Source organism: Sus scrofa, chromosome 11 (genome assembly GCF_054392235.1).
Source record: "Sus scrofa isolate SSC_HxYL_T2T_F1_AM1 chromosome 11, Sscrofa_HxYL_maternal_Yorkshire_Landrace_v2.0, whole genome shotgun sequence".
Classification (NCBI taxonomy): domain Eukaryota; kingdom Metazoa; phylum Chordata; class Mammalia; order Artiodactyla; family Suidae; genus Sus; species Sus scrofa.
In genome coordinates, this window is record NC_139393.1 from 821,534 (window position 1) to 839,841 (window position 18,308).

At 40.1% G+C, this 18,308-nt stretch overlaps 1 protein-coding gene across 9 annotated transcripts in view; it reads left to right on the top strand.

The window, feature by feature from the left end:
• The window catches only part of RNF17 (ring finger protein 17), a 126,767-nt gene that overhangs the window by 7,803 nt on the left and 100,656 nt on the right, over positions 1 to 18,308 (top strand). For all 9 annotated transcript variants that reach the window (XR_014818892.1, XM_021065407.2, XM_084981171.1 and 6 more), the window contains exons 3-6: positions 1,346 to 1,437; positions 6,649 to 6,760; positions 7,916 to 7,996; positions 10,076 to 10,176. Coding sequence is in view for 8 of the 9 variants with exons in the window: in XM_021065407.2 (XP_020921066.2) it covers positions 1,346 to 1,437; positions 6,649 to 6,760; positions 7,916 to 7,996; positions 10,076 to 10,176 (386 nt within the window). In the remaining variant the exon portion in view is untranslated. The remainder of the gene's footprint in view (positions 1 to 1,345; positions 1,438 to 6,648; positions 6,761 to 7,915; positions 7,997 to 10,075; positions 10,177 to 18,308) is intronic.

Consider the following 18,308-nt stretch of genomic DNA (forward strand, 5'->3'; position numbering starts at 1 on the left):
TCAGCCTACGCCACAGCCACAGCAACGCAGGGTCCAAGCCATGTCTGTGACCTAAACCACAGCTCATGGCAATGCCGGAACCTTAACCCACAACCTCATGGTTCTTAGTCAGGTGCATTTCCACTGTGCCATGATGGGAGCCCCTCTTTTGTTTTTTTGTAATGGATGTTGTGATCCACTGAGATTTCTCCTTTTTCGTTTCTTATTTTGTTTGAGTTCTTTCTCTCCTCTTTTTGGTGCGTCTGGCCAGAGGTTTGTCAGTTTTGTTTACCCCTTTCCAAGAGCCAGCTCTTGGCTTTATTGACTTTTTTTTCTATTGTTTTTTGAATCTCTATTTTATTGATATCCTCTCTGATCTTTATGATTTCCTTCCTTTTGCTGACTTTAGGATTTATTTATTCTTCTTTTTCTAATTCTTTAAGGTGGTAGGTTAAGTTGTCAACTTGAGGTATTTTTTCTTTTTTGAGGAAGGCCTGTATCACTATGAACTTCCCTCTAAGAGCTGGTTTTGTAGCATCCCATAGGTTTTTGAATGGTTGTGTTTTCATTGTCATTCGTCTCAAGGTATTATTTAAATTTCTCTTTTGATTTCCTCGTTGACCCATTGGTTTTTCAGTAGCATGGTTTTTTAGTCTCCATGTCATCAGTTTTTTTCTTATTTCTTTTCCTGTGTTTATTTCTGGTTTAATGCCATTGTGATCGGAGAAGATGCTTGAAATAGTTTCTATACTCTTAAATTTGTTGAGGTTAGTTTTGTGCTGCAGTTTGTGGTCACCTCTTGTTTTAGGAACCCTAATACATTTTTGGGGGGTTTTATTCTTCTTCTTAGAGCCTATATTTTTCTTTTCTTTTCTTTTTTTTTTTTTTTTGGTCTTTTTAGGGCCACACCTGCAGCATATGGAGGTTCCCAGGCTAGGGCTCCAATCAGGGCTGTTGCCACTGGCCTACACCACAGCTACAGCAATGCTAGATCCGAGCCGTGTCTGCGGCATACACCACAGCTTATATTTTTCTTACTAATGTTAGTCTCAAGTATTTTAGTTTTGAACATATCTTAAGATAGCACTGTAAAAAATTTATAGTAAATTTTTAGGCTATTGTTCCAAGTGTTTCCTTTAAAAGCATGGTAAATTACTTGAGTTAATGTTCTATTTAATTAAATTAACTGATTAAAAATTAAAAAAGGATAAATAACATGAGTACAATTTTTCTTTGATTTAAAAAGGATTTAAAGATCTTTAAGGTTATTTTCAACTTTATGAATGGCACACTAGTGTTTTGAATTCTGGCTAAACAATTTATTGAATGACTTTCTGGGTTTTTTGTTTTTAATTTCTGTCCTAAGATTGCTACAACTATGAATACAAGACAAGGATACTGCCCACTAGATGGACATATTAAAGAAGATTCTTTTATGGAGAAACTGCAGCCTAAAAAGTATGGTCTATATGCAATTATTTTAATATTTAAAGTTCAACGTATTTCTTTTCTTTTCTTTTTTTTTTTTTTTTTTGTCATTTCTACAGCCGTTCCCGTGGCATATGGGGGTTCCCAGGCTAGAGGTCTAATCGGAGCTATAGCCGCTGGCCTACGCCAGAGCCACAGCAACCCGGGATCTGAGCCGCGTCTGCAACCTACACCACAGCTCATGCCAAAGCCGGATCCTTTAACCCACTGAGCAAGGCCAGGGATCCAACCCGCAACCTCATGGTTCCTAGTCAGATTCGTTAACCACTGAGCCATGATGGGAACTCCAAAGGTCAACATATTTCTGAAAGAGTTATTTTAGAATTATTGATAAAATGTCTTTTTTTTTTTTTTTGGCTGCCCCCATGCCATGTGGAAATTCTCATCCCTGGGGATTGAATGGGCATCTCCACAGAGACAGCCTGGATCATTACCCCACCGTGCCACAGTGGAACTCCTGAAGTGTTATTCTTATATCAGTGTTTCTAGCCCATTGTTTATAGAGTGTTCTCTAAATTTATTACTTTTCTTAGCTGTTAATGAAATGGAGAATCCAAGTCCTAAAGACGCAGCATTACTTTGTCCCTTTTTAAAGTAAGGAAAGGAGTTCCTGTTGTGGCTCAGCCATGATGAACGCAACTAGTATCCATTAGGACACGGGTTCAATCCCTGGCCTTGCTCAGTGGGTTAAAGGATCCGGCTTTGGCATGAGCTGTGGTGTAGGTTGTGATCTGGCATTGCTGTGGCTGTGGCGGAGGCCAGCGGCTGCAACTCCAGTTCGACCCCTAGCCTGGGAACTTCCACATGCCGTGGGTGCGGCCCTAAAAGACAAAAAATTAAAGTGAGGGAAAACTGAGTTCCTGTCGTGGCTCGAGGAGGTTACACACTGGACTAGTGTCCATGTGGATCTGGGTTCCATCCCCGGCCTCACTCAGTGGGTTAAGGATCCAGGATTGCTTTGAGCTGTGCTGTAGGTCACAGGCATGGCTCGGATCCTGTGTGGCTATGGTGCAGGCCAGCATCTGCAACTGTGTTTCTACCTTTCGCCTGGGAACTTGCATATGCCGTGGGTGCAGCCCTAAAAAGCCAAAAAAATGAAGTGCAGAAAAACCAAATGCAGGCTTACCGTCTCAAAATAAGAAAAGCTAAGAGAGCAACACTCACAAAAGCTATTGGTGCTGGGTGAGGAGTTGAGGGAAAAAGATAACTTTTACTTTTCCGTTGATTCTCAGTAGTAGCTTAGTGTACATCATACAGTGCGGGACTTTGGGATGAGGTGGTTTGAGAGGTGATTTATAAGGAGAAGTAATAACATTTATTGTTACGGGTTTTCTTTCTTTCTCCATTCTTTAGTAAGACTCTGCAAGCATATGTATTAATACATTCTCTTTTTGAATTAGCAGTGCAGGTACTTCTTGAACATGTCCCAGCTAGAGAAGAACACCTTTGTCAGTTTTTATTGCATTTATGTGTTTATGGATGTCTTCTCCTCCTGGTCTACCGGCCCCTGGAAGGGCATGGACCATATTTTATTGCTTTCTATGTCCCTGCTGCTGGACACAGAGTAAACACGTGATAAATGTGTGTTGGATGAAGTACAGTGGCATTTTGACATTTGCTCTAGTTTTTCTAAAATCATTTCTTGATTCTCGGCAGATTTACATGCAGGGCTGACCAGGGGCAGGATCAGGAGTGAGAAAATGGTAAAGTTTGACTTGGCAGCTTTTTTTTCATTTTCTGGCTGCACTCATGACATATGGAAGTTCTTGGGCCAGGGAGTGAATCTGAGCCTCGGCTGTGCCCTATCCTTCTGGCTTCGGCAATGCCAGAACCCTCAGCCCATTGGACCTGACTGTGGATTGAACCTGTACCTCCGCAGCAACCCGAGCCACTGCAGTTGGATACTTAACCCACTGCACTAGGGCAGGAACTCTTGACTTTTTTTTTTTTTTTTTGGTGGAAGTTCCTGGGCCAGGGATCAAACCTGCACCACCACTTTAATAAGAGTCACTGCAGTGACAGCATCAGGTCTTTAACCCGCTGAACCACAAGGGAAATGCTGACTGTAGCCTTTTAAGGGCTAAAGAGTCTCTTATAAATTTACCAAGACCTTGCTTAGATGGTAAGTATATTTTTGTACAACTTTTAACTTCTTAATGCATTTTTAATATGGGAGTTAATCATATGGGAACTAAAGTAAATACAGGGTACCCCCTAGGAACGATCTCATTTGGAAGTTTTTATTCTTGTCACTGGCACCAAGTGTCTACATTACCCTGTTCTTAACATCTCACCGGTTTCACCTCATGCAGATTTTACTGTCACAAAATGACCTGTATCCTTAACTTGTCCTCCATTGTTACACCATGTTTAATTCTTTTATCCTGTTTTGCCTACCTCCTTAGCACTTCCAGAATCTTTCCTTTTCTTTGGTTCTTTATCGCCTATCCAAACAGAATCCAAAACCTTTTTTTTTTTTTTTTTCCTTTTTTAGGGCTGCAGCATGTGGAAGTTCCCAGGTGAGGGGTTGGATGAGAGCTGTAGCCGCCAGCCTACGCCACAGCCACGTGGGATCTAAGCCTCATCTGTGATCTGTGCTGCCGCTCACGGGAACACTGGATCCTTAACCCACTGAGCAAGGCCAGGGATTGAACCCGCATTCCCATGAATACTAGTTGGGTTCTTAACCCGCTGAGCCACAACAGGAATGCTAAATCCAAAATCCTTTAGACTGGCAGTCATGACAGTTCACGTTACTGCTGCAGCTTCTCCGTCCAGGTTTAAATGGTGCTTAGAAACCAACAGAATAGTTATTGCTTTCAGTAGTAAAACCACTTAGCTAAAGTCTGGCAACTGGTTACTGATAGAACCAGCGGTAAAACTGAGGCTCGCTGAACGCCAGTACTTCTCCCAACTACGCTATTTGTGTCCCACCACTCGCTTCCTCCATCAGCTCTGAGTGGAGTGATCAGTGTACATTTTTAGGAATCTCGGTGGCTTCATGTAAGTCAGTGGCCATAACAAATTGGAACACCTGCAGGAACCTAGCAGCGACTTCCTGGGTAAGGTGGACTGACTTTGAGTGATTGGTAAGGGTTGTCGAGACGAAGAAGTTCACCCGCTCCAAAGGAGCTCGCCTGCTCAGCTCCAGCCAGCTACTGCTGGGTGCTGAGATCCTCCCAGGGTTGTCAGAGTTCCTTTTTTTTCCCAAGGAAATAGAAATCTGGACTTCTGTGCAAAACTTTCATACTCTTCAGACATCATGTGATTCATACCTGACTGTATTTTTGTCTAGATATGTGAAATACCAGATATGGCTGCTAAGTCAAATTTCACTTTCAGGAGTAGATAAATCTGTCTCACGTGTACCAATATTTCCAGATTACCTCATTTTTTAAATTAGTTCTCCACATCTGTAGTTAGGTTAGAAACTCCTACCTCCTAACTTCAGTAGAGTTTAGTTTGAATAGTTACACACACACATTTTTGTGGCCTCGCCTGAGGCAAGCAGATATTCACAGGCCAGGAATCAAACCCGAGCCACAGCAATGACCCTGACTGATCCTTAATCTTTAGGCTACCAGGGAACCCCTAAATAGTTATATATTTTAAAATAAAAGCGGAGTTCACGTCGTGGCTCAGTGGTCAATGAATCTGATCTAGGAACCATGGGGTTGTGGGTTCGATCCCTGGCCACGCTCAGTGGGTTAAGGATCCGGCGTTGCCATGAGCTGTGGTGTAGGTTGCAGACGTGGCTCGAATCCCGCATTGCTGTGACTGTGGCATAGGCCGGTGGCTACAGCTCCGATTTGACCCCTAGCCTGGGAACCTCCATATGCCGCAGTAGTGGCCCAAGAAATTGCAAAAATAAATAAATAAAAAAATAAAAGCATCCCTTGATAAATGATAGGTTTCTTTCCTGATTTGTCTTTAATATTTTGAAACAGGAGTTGAGTAATGGACTCTTTATAGCTAATGTGTTCATGTATGTTTTCAAGAGCATGAACATTGACATTTTAAAGTAATTCAATGTTTAAAAATCATTTAGTCTTTCTCCCTATTTAAGTAACATATTTAATCATCCTGGTTTCTTTCATAAATTGTTATAGACTTATGATTAACTTATTCAGCAAACAGTGCTTACTGCGTGCTAGCAAACAAAGATAGAAAAAAATAGGCGAAAACTCCGACATCTCTAGATAAGAAATGCAGCTTGCTTTTTCTCTTAAATTAACTTTCCTAGTAAATTCATTACCTTTATATACATTACCTAGGCCTATAAGAACATTTTGTAAAGAGCTGGCATTTGTCTGTATAAATACTTAATTGAGCTTAATATAGTTCAGCAGTTATCACTATTTATACCAAGAAAATAATAGGGAAGCAGAGTTTATACTGTGAGCTATTTTGTTAGGAATTCATTGACTTGATTTCTTTTTTTTTTTTTTTTTTTTTTTTTTTTTTTTTGTCATTTTGTCTGTTGTTGTTGCTATTTCTTGGGCCGCTCCCGCGGCATATGGAGGTTCCCAGGCTAGGGGTTGAATCGGAGCTGTAGCCACCGGCCTACGCCAGAGCCACAGCAACGCGGGATCCGAGCCGCGTCTGCGACCTACACCACAGCTCACGGCAACGCCGGATCGTTAACCCACTGAGCAAGGGCAGGGACCGAACCCGCGACCTCATGGTTCCTAGTCGGATTCGTTAACCACTGCGCCACGACGGGAACTCCTGATTTCTTGATTAAAATTAAATTTTATTCAAAGCATGACTAGTCATAGTTTTCCCCTCTTTGCTTATCATAGGTAATTGAGAACCCACTGTAAATTGTCCTAAGTATTAAATTTTGACAGAGGGTAAAAGAGTAGAAGATTAAAACTACTATATTAGAAGTACCTGCTGTGGCTCAGCAGTAACAAACCTGACTAGTATCCATGAGGATGTGGGTTCGATCCCTGGCCCCACTCAGTGGGTTAAGGATCTGGCATTGCCATGAGCTCTGGTGTAGGTCCCATACGAGGCTCAGATCTGCTGTGGCTGTGGCTGTGGCTGGCAGCTGCAGCTCTGTTTCGAGGTCTAGCCTGGGAACTCCCAAATGCCGTAGGTGTGGCCCTAAAAAGGAAAACAAACGAAAACCTATTATATTCATGTTGGTATTTACAGTAATGTACTTGACATTTTCAGAATAAAGACTTGTTCTCCGGACTTTAAAAAGACTGCTGATCAGCTAACGATTGGTCTAGGACAAGCACCCTCCACACACAGGACTTTCCTGACCCCATCAACTGTGATAGAGGTATGAAAAATGTAATTCTTCGTCTCCTTTTTTTTTGCTTTTTAGGGCCACACTTGAGGCATCTGGAAGTTCCCAGGCTAAGGGTCGAATCCAGGCTACAGCTGCCAGCCTGCACCACAGCCACAGCAACACTAGATCTGAGCCATATCTGCAACCTACACTATAGCTCACAGCAGCATTGTATCCTTAATCCACTGAATGGGGCCAGGGATGGAACCTGCATCCTCATGGATACTAGTCAGGTTCATTACTGCTGGTCCACGATGGAAACTCCAAAAAATTTAACTCATGAGGTGCGATGAAGCCATACGTTTTTACTTTGCGTCTGGTAGCTTAACTTCCTCTTCTCTCAAGGTTCCTCTAATTACAGATTCTTTTGGAAGCTTGAAGGTAACGGGGTAAACTTAGACTCTTTACGTGAATCTCTTGTTTTATTCTACACTGGGCTTCACCGGTTCTCTTTTCTTCCCAAGGCAGCCGTTTTACCTTTGACCAGCTCTGTCAGTGCTCTTGCCTATGAACCTAATGGTTGAATTCACATTCTCTGCAACTTGTAGAAAGTAAAAGTTTCTAAATTCTCAGTGTGATGTTCCAGTTATTTCAGTGACAACTAAAAGGTCTGATGGTACTTGATGATGATTGTTGTTGGAAGATGGAGTTTTACCTGTTATCACTCTTGATAACTTTAAAGAATGTGTTCCTTTAATTTCAGATTAGAAACAGAACAGTCTCCAAAATGACGACAATGAAGTATTATTAAGTCTTGGTTAAGGAGCTCAGTAGTGGACTGGGACGAGAGAGAGCACTGTCTTTGACTTCAGTGTTTAAATCTTAACATAGCCAAATTACAGTGTTTCTTCTTAAGAACTGATTTTTAACATGTATATATTTATTCCTATGATAAATTTTTCAGGTAGTCTTAAGTGGCAGAATGGTTATTGGGCATAATTGCATTTTTTTTCAAAAAAAATTCTTAAAAAGAAGTCTGGAATGCTATCACCACAACTCTAAAATGTTCATTGTTACTTCCTTTGAGATTTCTGAAATGGGTCTTTGCTTTTGTAACCAAAGTGGTGTTTTAGTGTTTCTGCAGCTAAGGTAGTGTATCTAAGCATCTGTTTTTATAGTTTGTATGTGGTCCTCTCCCCTTCTTAGGAGACTAAAACTGTGGAAGAAATTGATGAAGCACTGAAGATTGCAGGCCAAAATTTTGAACAATTAAGTATTGCTGTAAAAGTAAGCATTTTGAATGATTAAATTCTACCGTAAATTAAGGCATGTTTTCTTTAAGTGTGTATATTTGGATGTAATACCACTGAAGTAGAGCTTAGCACTGAGTTATTAAGTATGACAATCTAATGAGAGAGAGAAACACAAAAAGAATGGAGAACTCCGATGGTTTGCTACGATGATCTCATGGTTGTGCTAGCAGCCTACTGAAATTGGAACTCTATTAAGGAACTACAGTTTCTTTCTTTCTTTTTATAGGGCCACACCCGCAGCATTTGGAGGTTCCCAGGCTAGGGGTCCAGTCGGAGCTGTAGCCACCAGCCTACACCACAGCCACAGCAACGCCAGATCCGAGCCCTGTCTGCGACCTACACCACAGCTCACAGCAACACTAGTTCCTTAACCCACTGAGCAAGGCCAGGGATTGAAGCCCGCGTCCTCATAGATCCTGGTCGGGTTTGTTACCACTGAGTCACGACAGGAACTCCTCTTACTATATTCTTTTAGTTAAGTTATAGTTGAATTACAGTGTTGTGGCAATTTGTGCTGTATGGCAAAGTGACCCAGTCTTGGAGATATATATATATAATATATAACACATGTATTACACACGTACATTACACATGTTACATACATATATATTACATATATTGCATACATATATATTACATTCAAGACCACCTTTCTGACGTTGCTCATTATTTTTATTTATTTATTTAGATCTTTTGTCTTTGGGGGCCACATCCACAGCATATGGAGGTTCCCAGCCTAGGGATCGAATCTGAGCTGTAGCTGCCAGCCTACACCATAGTGACAGCAATGTGGGATCCGAGCCACATCTGTGAGCTACATACACCACAGCTCATAGCAACGCCGGATCCTTAACCCACTGATCGAGCCCAAGGATCCAACCAGTGTTCTCATGGATCTTAGTTGGTTCATTAACCACTGAGCCACATTGGGAACTCCTGACATTGCTCATTCTTTGCCGTGTACTTTTCTGCTCTTTTCTCCCTTATATCATCACCCGAGAGAGAGACAAAGAACAAGCTGTCTCATGCAGCAACAGCAGATTCACAACCACGGCATTCAGAAGGTTATAGCTGATAGGTGAGGTAAGACTTCATCTGAGTTTGGGACAGGGGTACAAAATTCAGCCTATGAGAGGTTCGTGTCCTCACATGCAAAATACATCCATCACATCTCACATCGTCCCCCACTCTTATTTCAGCATCACCTCTAAGTCCTAAATCTCATCTCAGTATCTTCTAAATCAAGTATGGATGAGGCTCAGAGTATGATTCATGCTGGGGCACAATCCCTTTCAAACTGTGAATGTGTGAAAGTAATAAATCATCGTTGTCTACAAAACATCTTTTGGACTGGCATAGGGTAGACATTCCCATTCCAAAAAGAGAAATTGGAAGGAAAAAGGGCACATCTCCAGCAACAATTCTTTGTTTAAAAATACAAAGAAGTGGAGTTCCCGTCGTGGCACAGCAGAAACGAATCCAACTAGGAACCATGAGGTTGCAGGTTCGATCCCTGGCCTAGATCAGTGGGTCGAGGGCCTGGCGTTGCTGTGACTCTGGCGTAGGCCAGCAGCAACAGCTCCAGTAAGACCCCTAGCCTGGGAATTTCCGTATGCTGAGGGTGCAGCCCTAAAAGGACAAAAAAAAAGAAAAAAGAAAAGTATGTGGATTAGTTAACATGTTAATTCGAGTATTTTTTGACATTATATTTAAAATTTTTATAAATACAAGGAATACTGCCAGAGAGAAACTCAGCTCTCCAAAATGATTCATTGTCAATACTGATGAAAAGTACTAAGTTTAGAAAACTTAGTGGGATTTCTAGGCCTTTTTGCCAGTTTATCAGTACAAAGTGCTAACACCTGTGAGCTTGCTGACATGTACCAGGACTTAAAGTTTAACCTTGTGACTCCTTTTTTATCATCTAACCTACTCTTGTGGTGTTATTTTGAAAAGTCTAAAAATTACCTTTTACTTTCAAAATTTTGTTGAAGAGTACAATTCCTACAAAATAAAAATACCAAATTAGGTCTTTGTGTTATGTTCTTCCCAGATGCTTGAACACATGTACAATCAAACAAAAGAGGAAACAGTCAGTCTTATAAAGGTTCTGGAGAAACAGTTTGATCAGCTTTTTACTTCTCTTGATTCCAGGTAATAAGTTGAAAATGCAGAGTCAATGAAACTGAAGCTTGTAACATTAATTTGCACTTTATTCCTTGAATAGAATGAAGAAATGTGTAAATTTTAAACAAGTTTGGAAGGTAGTGGGTGGTCCCTACAGCTGATGTGTATAGTTTCAAAAAGAAGAATACTTTATTTTTTTTATTTTGGCTATTTTCCTTCTAGTCTCAAAGCTGTTAAACAATTTTCTTTATTAAAACAGCATAGAAAAACACTAGTTCTGAATCCTGTTGTAGAATTCAGCATACTTTGGGAAATGCAAACACACTTTTTCTTGTACATAGTTCCGTCATCATGTTTTTTCATGTGTTTATTTGTATCAGGAATGAGTCAATTGATATTTTTTATTCCTCAAAGTTGATGGTATCTCACATTTGGTATTTAATTATTACATTTAAGTGATCATCTCCGTGCATTTTAAAAATATTTTTAATAGTGGTAAATATACAGAATGAAGTTTACCTTTTTAACCATTTTATTGAAGTTTTTTTATTTCATGATGATTTTTATTTTTTCCATTATAGCTGGTTTACAGTGTACTGTCAATTTTCTACTGTACAGCAAGGTGACCCAGTCACACATACATGTATACATTCTTTTTTCTGACATTATCCTGCTCCATCATAAGTGACTAGATATAGTTCCCTGTGCGTACAGCAGGATCTCACTGCTTATCCATTCCAAAGGCACTAGTTTGCATCGATTAACCCCAAATTCCAAGTCCATCCACCTCCCTCCCCCTCCCCCTGAGTAACCCCAAGTCTGCTCTCCATGTCCATGATTTCTTTTTCTGTGGAAAGCTTCATTTGTGCAGTATATTAGGTTCCAGATGTAAGTGATATATGGTATTTGTCTTTCTCCTTTTGACGTGTCACTTATTATGAGAGTCTAGTTCCATCCATGTTGCTGTAGATGGCATTATTTTGTTCTTTTTTATGGCTGAGTAGTATTCCATTGTGTATGTACCACATCTTCTTAATCCATTCATCTGTCAGAGGACATTTAGGTTGTTTCCATGTGTTGGCTGTTGTGAATAGTGCTGCAGTGAACATGCAGGTGGGTGCATGTGTCTTTTTCAAGGAAAGTTTTGTCCGGATAGATACCCAGGAGTGGGATTGCGGGGTCATATGGTAGTTCTATGTATGTATTTCTAAGGTATTTCCATACTGTTCTCCATAATGGTTGTAGCAATTTACATGCCCACCAACAGTGCAGGAGGGCTCCCTTTTTTCCATACCCTCTCCAGCATTTGTTATTTGTGGATTTATTATTGATGGCCATTCTGACTGGTATGAAATGATACTGTAGTGGTTTTGACTTGTATTTCTCTAATAATTTCTTAACCATTTTGAAATGTACGTATGGTAATTCTGTCTAACTTTTTGAGGACCAGCAAACTGTTTTCTATGGTGGCTACACATGTTCCGTTCCTACTAGCAGTTCACAAAGTTTCCAGTTTCTCCATATCCTTACCAACTCTTGATATTTTCTTTGCTTTTTACTGCCACAACGGCTTATGGCTGTTCCTGGGGAAGGGGTCAAATTGGAGCTGCACCTGCTGGCCTGCACTACACAGCCAGGGCAACGCTGGATCCAAGCCGTGTCTACACCCTATGCTGCAGCTTGTGGCAGTGCCAGATCCTTGACTCACTGAGTGAGGCCAGGGGTTGAACCCATATCCTCACACATACCATGTCAGGTTTTTAACCTGCTGAGCCACAACAGGAACTCCTATTGTTTTTCCTTTTAAAAAATACTAGCCATTCTGAGGATGTCAAGTGTTACCTCATTTTGGATGTGATTTGCATTGCCCTAGTGGCTAGTATTGTGGTGCGTATCTTTTCGTGTGCTTATTAATTGACCATGTGTCTGTCTTCTCTGGAGTGGTATCTATTCTAGTCTTTTGCCATTTTTTTTTCTTTTTTGGCTGTCCCGTGGCATGTGGATTTCCTGGGCCAGGGATCAAATATGAGCTGGAACTGTGACCTACACTGCAGCTGTGGCAACATCAGATCCATGACCCACTGCACTGGACCAGGGATCCAACCTGTGTCCCTGCCACTGCAGAAACACCATAAATCCCATTATGCCCCAGCAGGAACTCCATCTTTTGCCCATTTTTGAATGGAATATTTATTTTGTAGTTGTTCGTAGGAGTGACTATATACGCTATAGGTATTAATCCTTTATCACATATATCCTTGTCAGATATTTTCTCTTTGTGTCTTAGCTTTTTTTTTAATTTTTTAGTTGACATATATAGTTGATTTACAATGTGTTAGTTTCAGATGTACAGCAATGTAATTCAGTTATATGTATTTTTCAGAATCTTTTCCATTATACAATATTACAAGATACTGAATATAGTTCCTTTTGCTGTACAGTAGGTTCTTGTTATCTATTTTATATGTAGCAGTGTTTATCTGTTAATCCCAAACTTCTCCCTTTCCCATTAGGTATCCCTTCCTCCCCTCTCCCCTTTCATAATCGTAAGTTTGTTTTCTATGTCAGTGAGTCAGCTTCTGTTTTGTAAATAAGCTCATTTGTATTATCTTTTAGATTCCACATGTAAATAATATCATGTGGTACTTGTCTTTCTCTTGACTTCACTTAAGTTTAATATTCTCTAGGTCCATCCATTTTGCTGCGAATTGCAGTATTTCATTCTCTTTAATGGCTAATATCCCATTATATTTTGTGTGTGTATGGACACACACACCCCACATCTTCTTTATCCATTCATCTGTCACTTGGGTTAGGTTAGGACACTTAGGTGGCTTCCATGTCCTGGCTATTGTAAATAGTTCTGCTATGAACACTGGGGTGCCTGCATCTCTTCAAGTTAGAGTTTTCATCTTTTCCAGATAGGTGCGCAGAGTGGGATCACTGGATCATATGATAGCTGTATTTTTAGCTTTTGGAGAAACCTCCGTGCTGTTTTCTCTAACCACCAACAGTGTGGGAGAGTTCCCTGTTCTCTACATCTTCTCCAGCATTTATTATTTGTAGACTTTGTTTTCTTTTGGCCACACTCGTGGCATGCAAAAGTTCATGGGCTAGGCGTGGAACCCATGCTGCGGTTGCCATCTGCTCCATGAATGCAGCAACATCCAGTCCCTAACCTGCTGTATCACAAGGAAGCTTCCTGATAACTCATTGTAGTTTTTGTTTGTTTGTTTGTTTGTTTGTCTGTCTTTTTGCCATTTCTTGGGCCGCTCCCGCGGAATATGGAGGTTCCCAGGCTAGGGGTCAAATTGGAGCTGTAGCCACCGGCCTACGCCAGACCCACAACAACGAGGGACCCGAGCCACGTCTGCGACCTACAGCTCACGGCAACGCCGGACCCTTAACCCACTGAGCAAGGGCAGGGACCGAACCCGCAACCTCATGGTGCCCAGTCGGATTCGTTAACCACTGCGCCACGATGGGAACTCCAACTCATTGTAGTTTTGATTTTCATTTCTCCAATAATGAGTGATGCTGAGAATCTTTTCATTGCCTGTTGGACACCTGTTTGTCTTCTTTGGAGAAATGTTCATTTAGGTCTTCTGTCAATGTTTTGGTTGGGTTATTTGGTTTTTCATATTGGGATGTATGAGCTGTTTGTATATTTTGGAAATTAAGCCCTTGGTCTCATTGTTTGCAAATATTTCCTGCCAGTCCACTGGTTGTCTTTTCATTCTGTTTATGGTTTCCTTTGTTATGCAAAAACTTGTAAGTTTGATTTGATCCCATCTGTTTCTTTTTGCTATTACTATTTTTTTTTTTTTGCCTTGGAAGACTGGCCTAAGAAAACATTGCAACTGTGGCTTGCCTTTTCACTCTCCTGGTAGCAACCTTTAATCCAAAAAAAGTTTTTAATTGATAAAATCTCTGTCATCCTTTTGTTGTTGTTGTTGTTGCCTCTGTTTTGGTGTCACATGTAAAAAATCATTGCAGAATCGGTATCACAAAGCTCTTCCACCCTGTTTCTTCTTCTGAGAGTTTCATAGTTTTAGCGCTTACGTTTAGGTCTTTGAATCATTTTGAGCTAGTTTTTGTATACAGAGTAAGAGAAAGGTCCAACTTGATTCTTTCCCATACGGATATCCAGTTTTCCTGGCACTGTTTGTTGAAAAGATGGTCTCTTCTCCGTTGAATGGTCTTGGCACTCTTGTCAAAATTCAGTCAATCAGTCAATCATAAGATGTGAAGATTTATTGCTGGGCTCTCTGTTCTATTCCACTGGCCTATCTGTCGGTCCTTACGGCATTAGCACACTGTTTAGATAATGTGGCTTTGTAGCAAGTTTAGAAATCGGGATGTATCAACTCTCCAACTTTGTTCTTCTTTTTCAGGATTGTTTTGGAAGTCTGGGGTCCCTTGAGATCCCAAGTGACTTTGAGGATGAGTTTTTCTTTCTTTCTTTCTTTTGTTTTTTCTTTTTTTTTTTTTTTTTTTTTTTTTTTTTTTTTGTCTTTTTAGGGCCGTACCCGCAGCATATGGAGGTTCCCAGGCTAGGGGTCAAATTGGAGCTACAGCCGCTGGCCTACACCACAGCCACAGCAACGCGGGATCCAAGCCGAGTCTGCAACCTACACCACAGCTCACGGCAACGCCAGATCCTCAACCCACTTAGTGAGGCCAGGGATCACACCCACAACCTCACGGTTCCCAGTTGGATTTGTTTCTGCTGTGCCACGAGGGGAACGCCTAGGATGAGTTTTTCTATTCTGCCTGAGACACTATGGGGATTTTGATGGGGGTGGCTTTGAATTGTAGATCATTTGGGGGTATTGATATCTTAATGATAGTTAAGTCATCAGCTCATGAGCATGGGAGCTCTTTCCATTTATCTTGTGGTCTTGCTGTGTAGTGTACAAGCCTTTGCCTCCTTGGTTATGGTTATTCCTAAGCATATTCTTATTTCTATTATAAAATTGTTTTCTGAATTTTCAGACTGTTCATTGTTGGTGTGTAGAAATGCATCTGATTTTTTGTATGTTGATTTCGTATCATACATCTTTGCTGAATTCCTTTATTAGACCTACTAGTATTTTTGTGGCATCTTTTGGGTTTTGTACCTGTAAGATTGTGTCATCTGCAGAAAGGTCATTTTACTACTTTTTGCCAGTTTGAATTGCTTTTATGTTTTTTTCATGCCTAGTTACTCTGGCTAGGGCTTGTAATAGTATGTTAAATGGCAGTGGCAGAATCTCACATCCTTTTCTTGTTACTGTTCTTAGAAGAGCTGTGGTTTTTTCATCAGGAAATGTAGTGTTAGCTGTTGATACAGTTTCCCTCAATACCCACTTTGGGTGTTTTTACAAGAAACAATGTTGAAGTTATATGAGAGAATGAAGTGGGAGTTTTCCTTCTTTCTGTTAATGTGGTATATGACACTATCGATATACATATGCTGAATCATCCTTCATTCCAGGAATGAATCCCAGTTGGCATGACATATTATTTTTTTGCTGTGCTGTTGACTGAATTTGCTAGTATTTTGTTGAGGATTTTGCATTAATACTTGTGAGAGACATTAGGTGTGTAGTTTTCTTGTAGTGTTTGATATGACTTTGGTGTCTGGGTAATGCCGACCTCATAGAATGAGTTAGGAAGTGTTTTCCCTGGCTTTTCAATCTTCCTCCAACCCTTCCAAAAATTGGTATTAATTCTTCATTTAGTATGTGGTAGAAATCACTAGTGAAGCTATCTGGTCCAGGGATTTGCTTGTGGGGGAAGGTTTTTGATCACTGATAAAATCTCTTTAGTTTTTATTGGTCTGCTCAGATTTTCTCTTTCTTCATGTTTCAGTCTTGGTAGGTGGTGTCTTTCTAGGAAATTGTCTTTTTCATAGATTATCCAATTTCTTGGCATACAATTATTCATGGTACTCTCTTCAAATTCTTTTTGTTTCTATAAAATTAGCCTATGCCTTCCTTCTATTTGGTTTTAGTAAGTTAATTCTTTTCTTGTTTTCCCAGACAGTGTAGCTTAAAGTGGTCATTGTTGATTTTTTTTTCCAAGAATCAACTTTTGGTTTCACTGATTTTTCTCTATTTTTTCCCCTATTTTCTATTTATTTTCATGCTGATCTTATGTCTTCCTTCAGCTTTGGGTTTAGTTTGTTCTCTTCTAGTTCCTAAGGTGTAGAGTTAGGTTGTTGGTCTGCCATGCCTTTTTTTTTTTTTTTGGCTGCACCCATAGCATGCAAAAGTTTCCAGGCTGGGGATTGATCCTGTGCCACAGCAGTGACCCAAGCTACTGCAGTGACAATGCTGGATCCTTAATCTGGAGCGCCACAGGAGAATTCCTGCCGTGTGTTTAAATGTATTTCTGTGTATTTCTCTTTCAGCTCTTCTTTCACTGCATCCCATAAATTTTGATGTTTTGTGTGTAGGGTGGGGGTTGTGTGTTTATTTCACTTTGATCCATTTGTGTTTCCGAGTATCTTAATTTCCACATATTTGTTAATATTCCAGTTTCCTTCTGTTAATGATTTCTAGTTTCATCTATTGTCATTAGAGAAGGTTACATTGTATACTTTCAGTCTTTTCAAATGTATAAAGACTCTTTTTTTGACCTAACATGTGATCTAACTGGAGAATGCTTCCTGTATGCTCGAGGAAAATGTGTGTTGTCTGTTGGTGCGTGGAGTGGTCTTTTTATGTTTGGTCCAGTTGGTCTATAATGTTGTTTAAGCAGTCTCTTTGCGTCTTGAGATTTTGTCCTGTTTTCTGCTCACTATTGACAATGTAGGATATTGAAGTCCCCACCTAAAATTGCCGTGCTTTCTATCTCATCTTTATCAATGTTTGCATCATATATTTTGGGCCTGTGATGTTTGGTACACAGGTATTTATAATCGTTTCATCTTATGGTTGAGTTGACTCTTTGATCAGTATATAATATCCTTCTCTGTCTTATAACAGTGTCTGTTTGCCTGAAGCTCGTAGAGCCGCTCTTGTTCTCTTTAATTACTGTTTGCATAGAATATAGCTTTCTATCCACTTACCTTTCAACCTGTGTTTGTCTTTAGATTGAAAGTGAGTCTCTTATAGACCTGACTATATGCTGTCACTTAAAAAAGACTTTGCTTCCACTCTGTGCCTTTTGATTTGGAAGTTTAATCCTTTACTTTTTTTTTTTTTGGCTGCACGCATGGCAGATGGAAGTTCTCAGTCCAGGGATCAAATCAGAGCCACAGCTGCAACCTAAACCACAGCTGCTGCAAACGAAGGATCCTTAACCCATTGCATCACAGCGGGAACACGTAATCCTTTACATTTAAAGTAATTACTAAGAAATTGTTGCTTGTTTTCAATATGTCTAATAGCTTTTTTGTCATTAATTTCCTCTGTTACTTCCTTCTTTTGTGTTTACTTGATTTTGGTGTGGCAGTGCATTTTGATTCTTCTGTCATTTTTCTTTTTTGCATGTTCTATAGTTAAGTTTTTTGTGGTTATCATGGGATTACAGATAACATCCCACAGTTATAATAATCTGTTTTGAATTGAAGCCAGCATAACTGAATTGCACAAAAACCTCTACTCCTTTATCTTCCCAACCCTTCATGTTTTGTAGTCATCATTGCACTTTAGACGTGAACATAGCTTCATAGTTACTTTATGTCCTTGCTCTTTAAATCCTATGGAAAATAGAGTCATGACCCAAAATTAAAATAATCATACATTTTATATTTGCCTGTATATTTGTTACCTTTTCCAGGGATATATATATCTTCGTATGGCTTTGAGTTATTCTCTAGCTTCCTTTCTTTTTTTTTTTTTTTTTTTCTTTTTATGTCTGCACTTAGAGCATATGTAAGTTTCCAGACTAGGGGTCGAACCAGTGCTACAGCTGCAGGCCTATGCCACAGCCATGGCAGCACCACATCCAAGCCACATCTGTGACCTGTGCCACAGCTTGTGGCAACGCTAGAACTGTAGCCCACTGAGTGAAGCTGGGATTGAACCTTCGTCCTCACAGTAGCTTCCTTTTATTTTTTATCTGAAGTACTCCCTTTAGCATTCCTTGTAGGACAGACAGATTGGTGCTGAACTCACTCAGCCTTTCTTTTTTTTTTAATTCAGTGAATTTTATTATGTTTATAGTTGTAC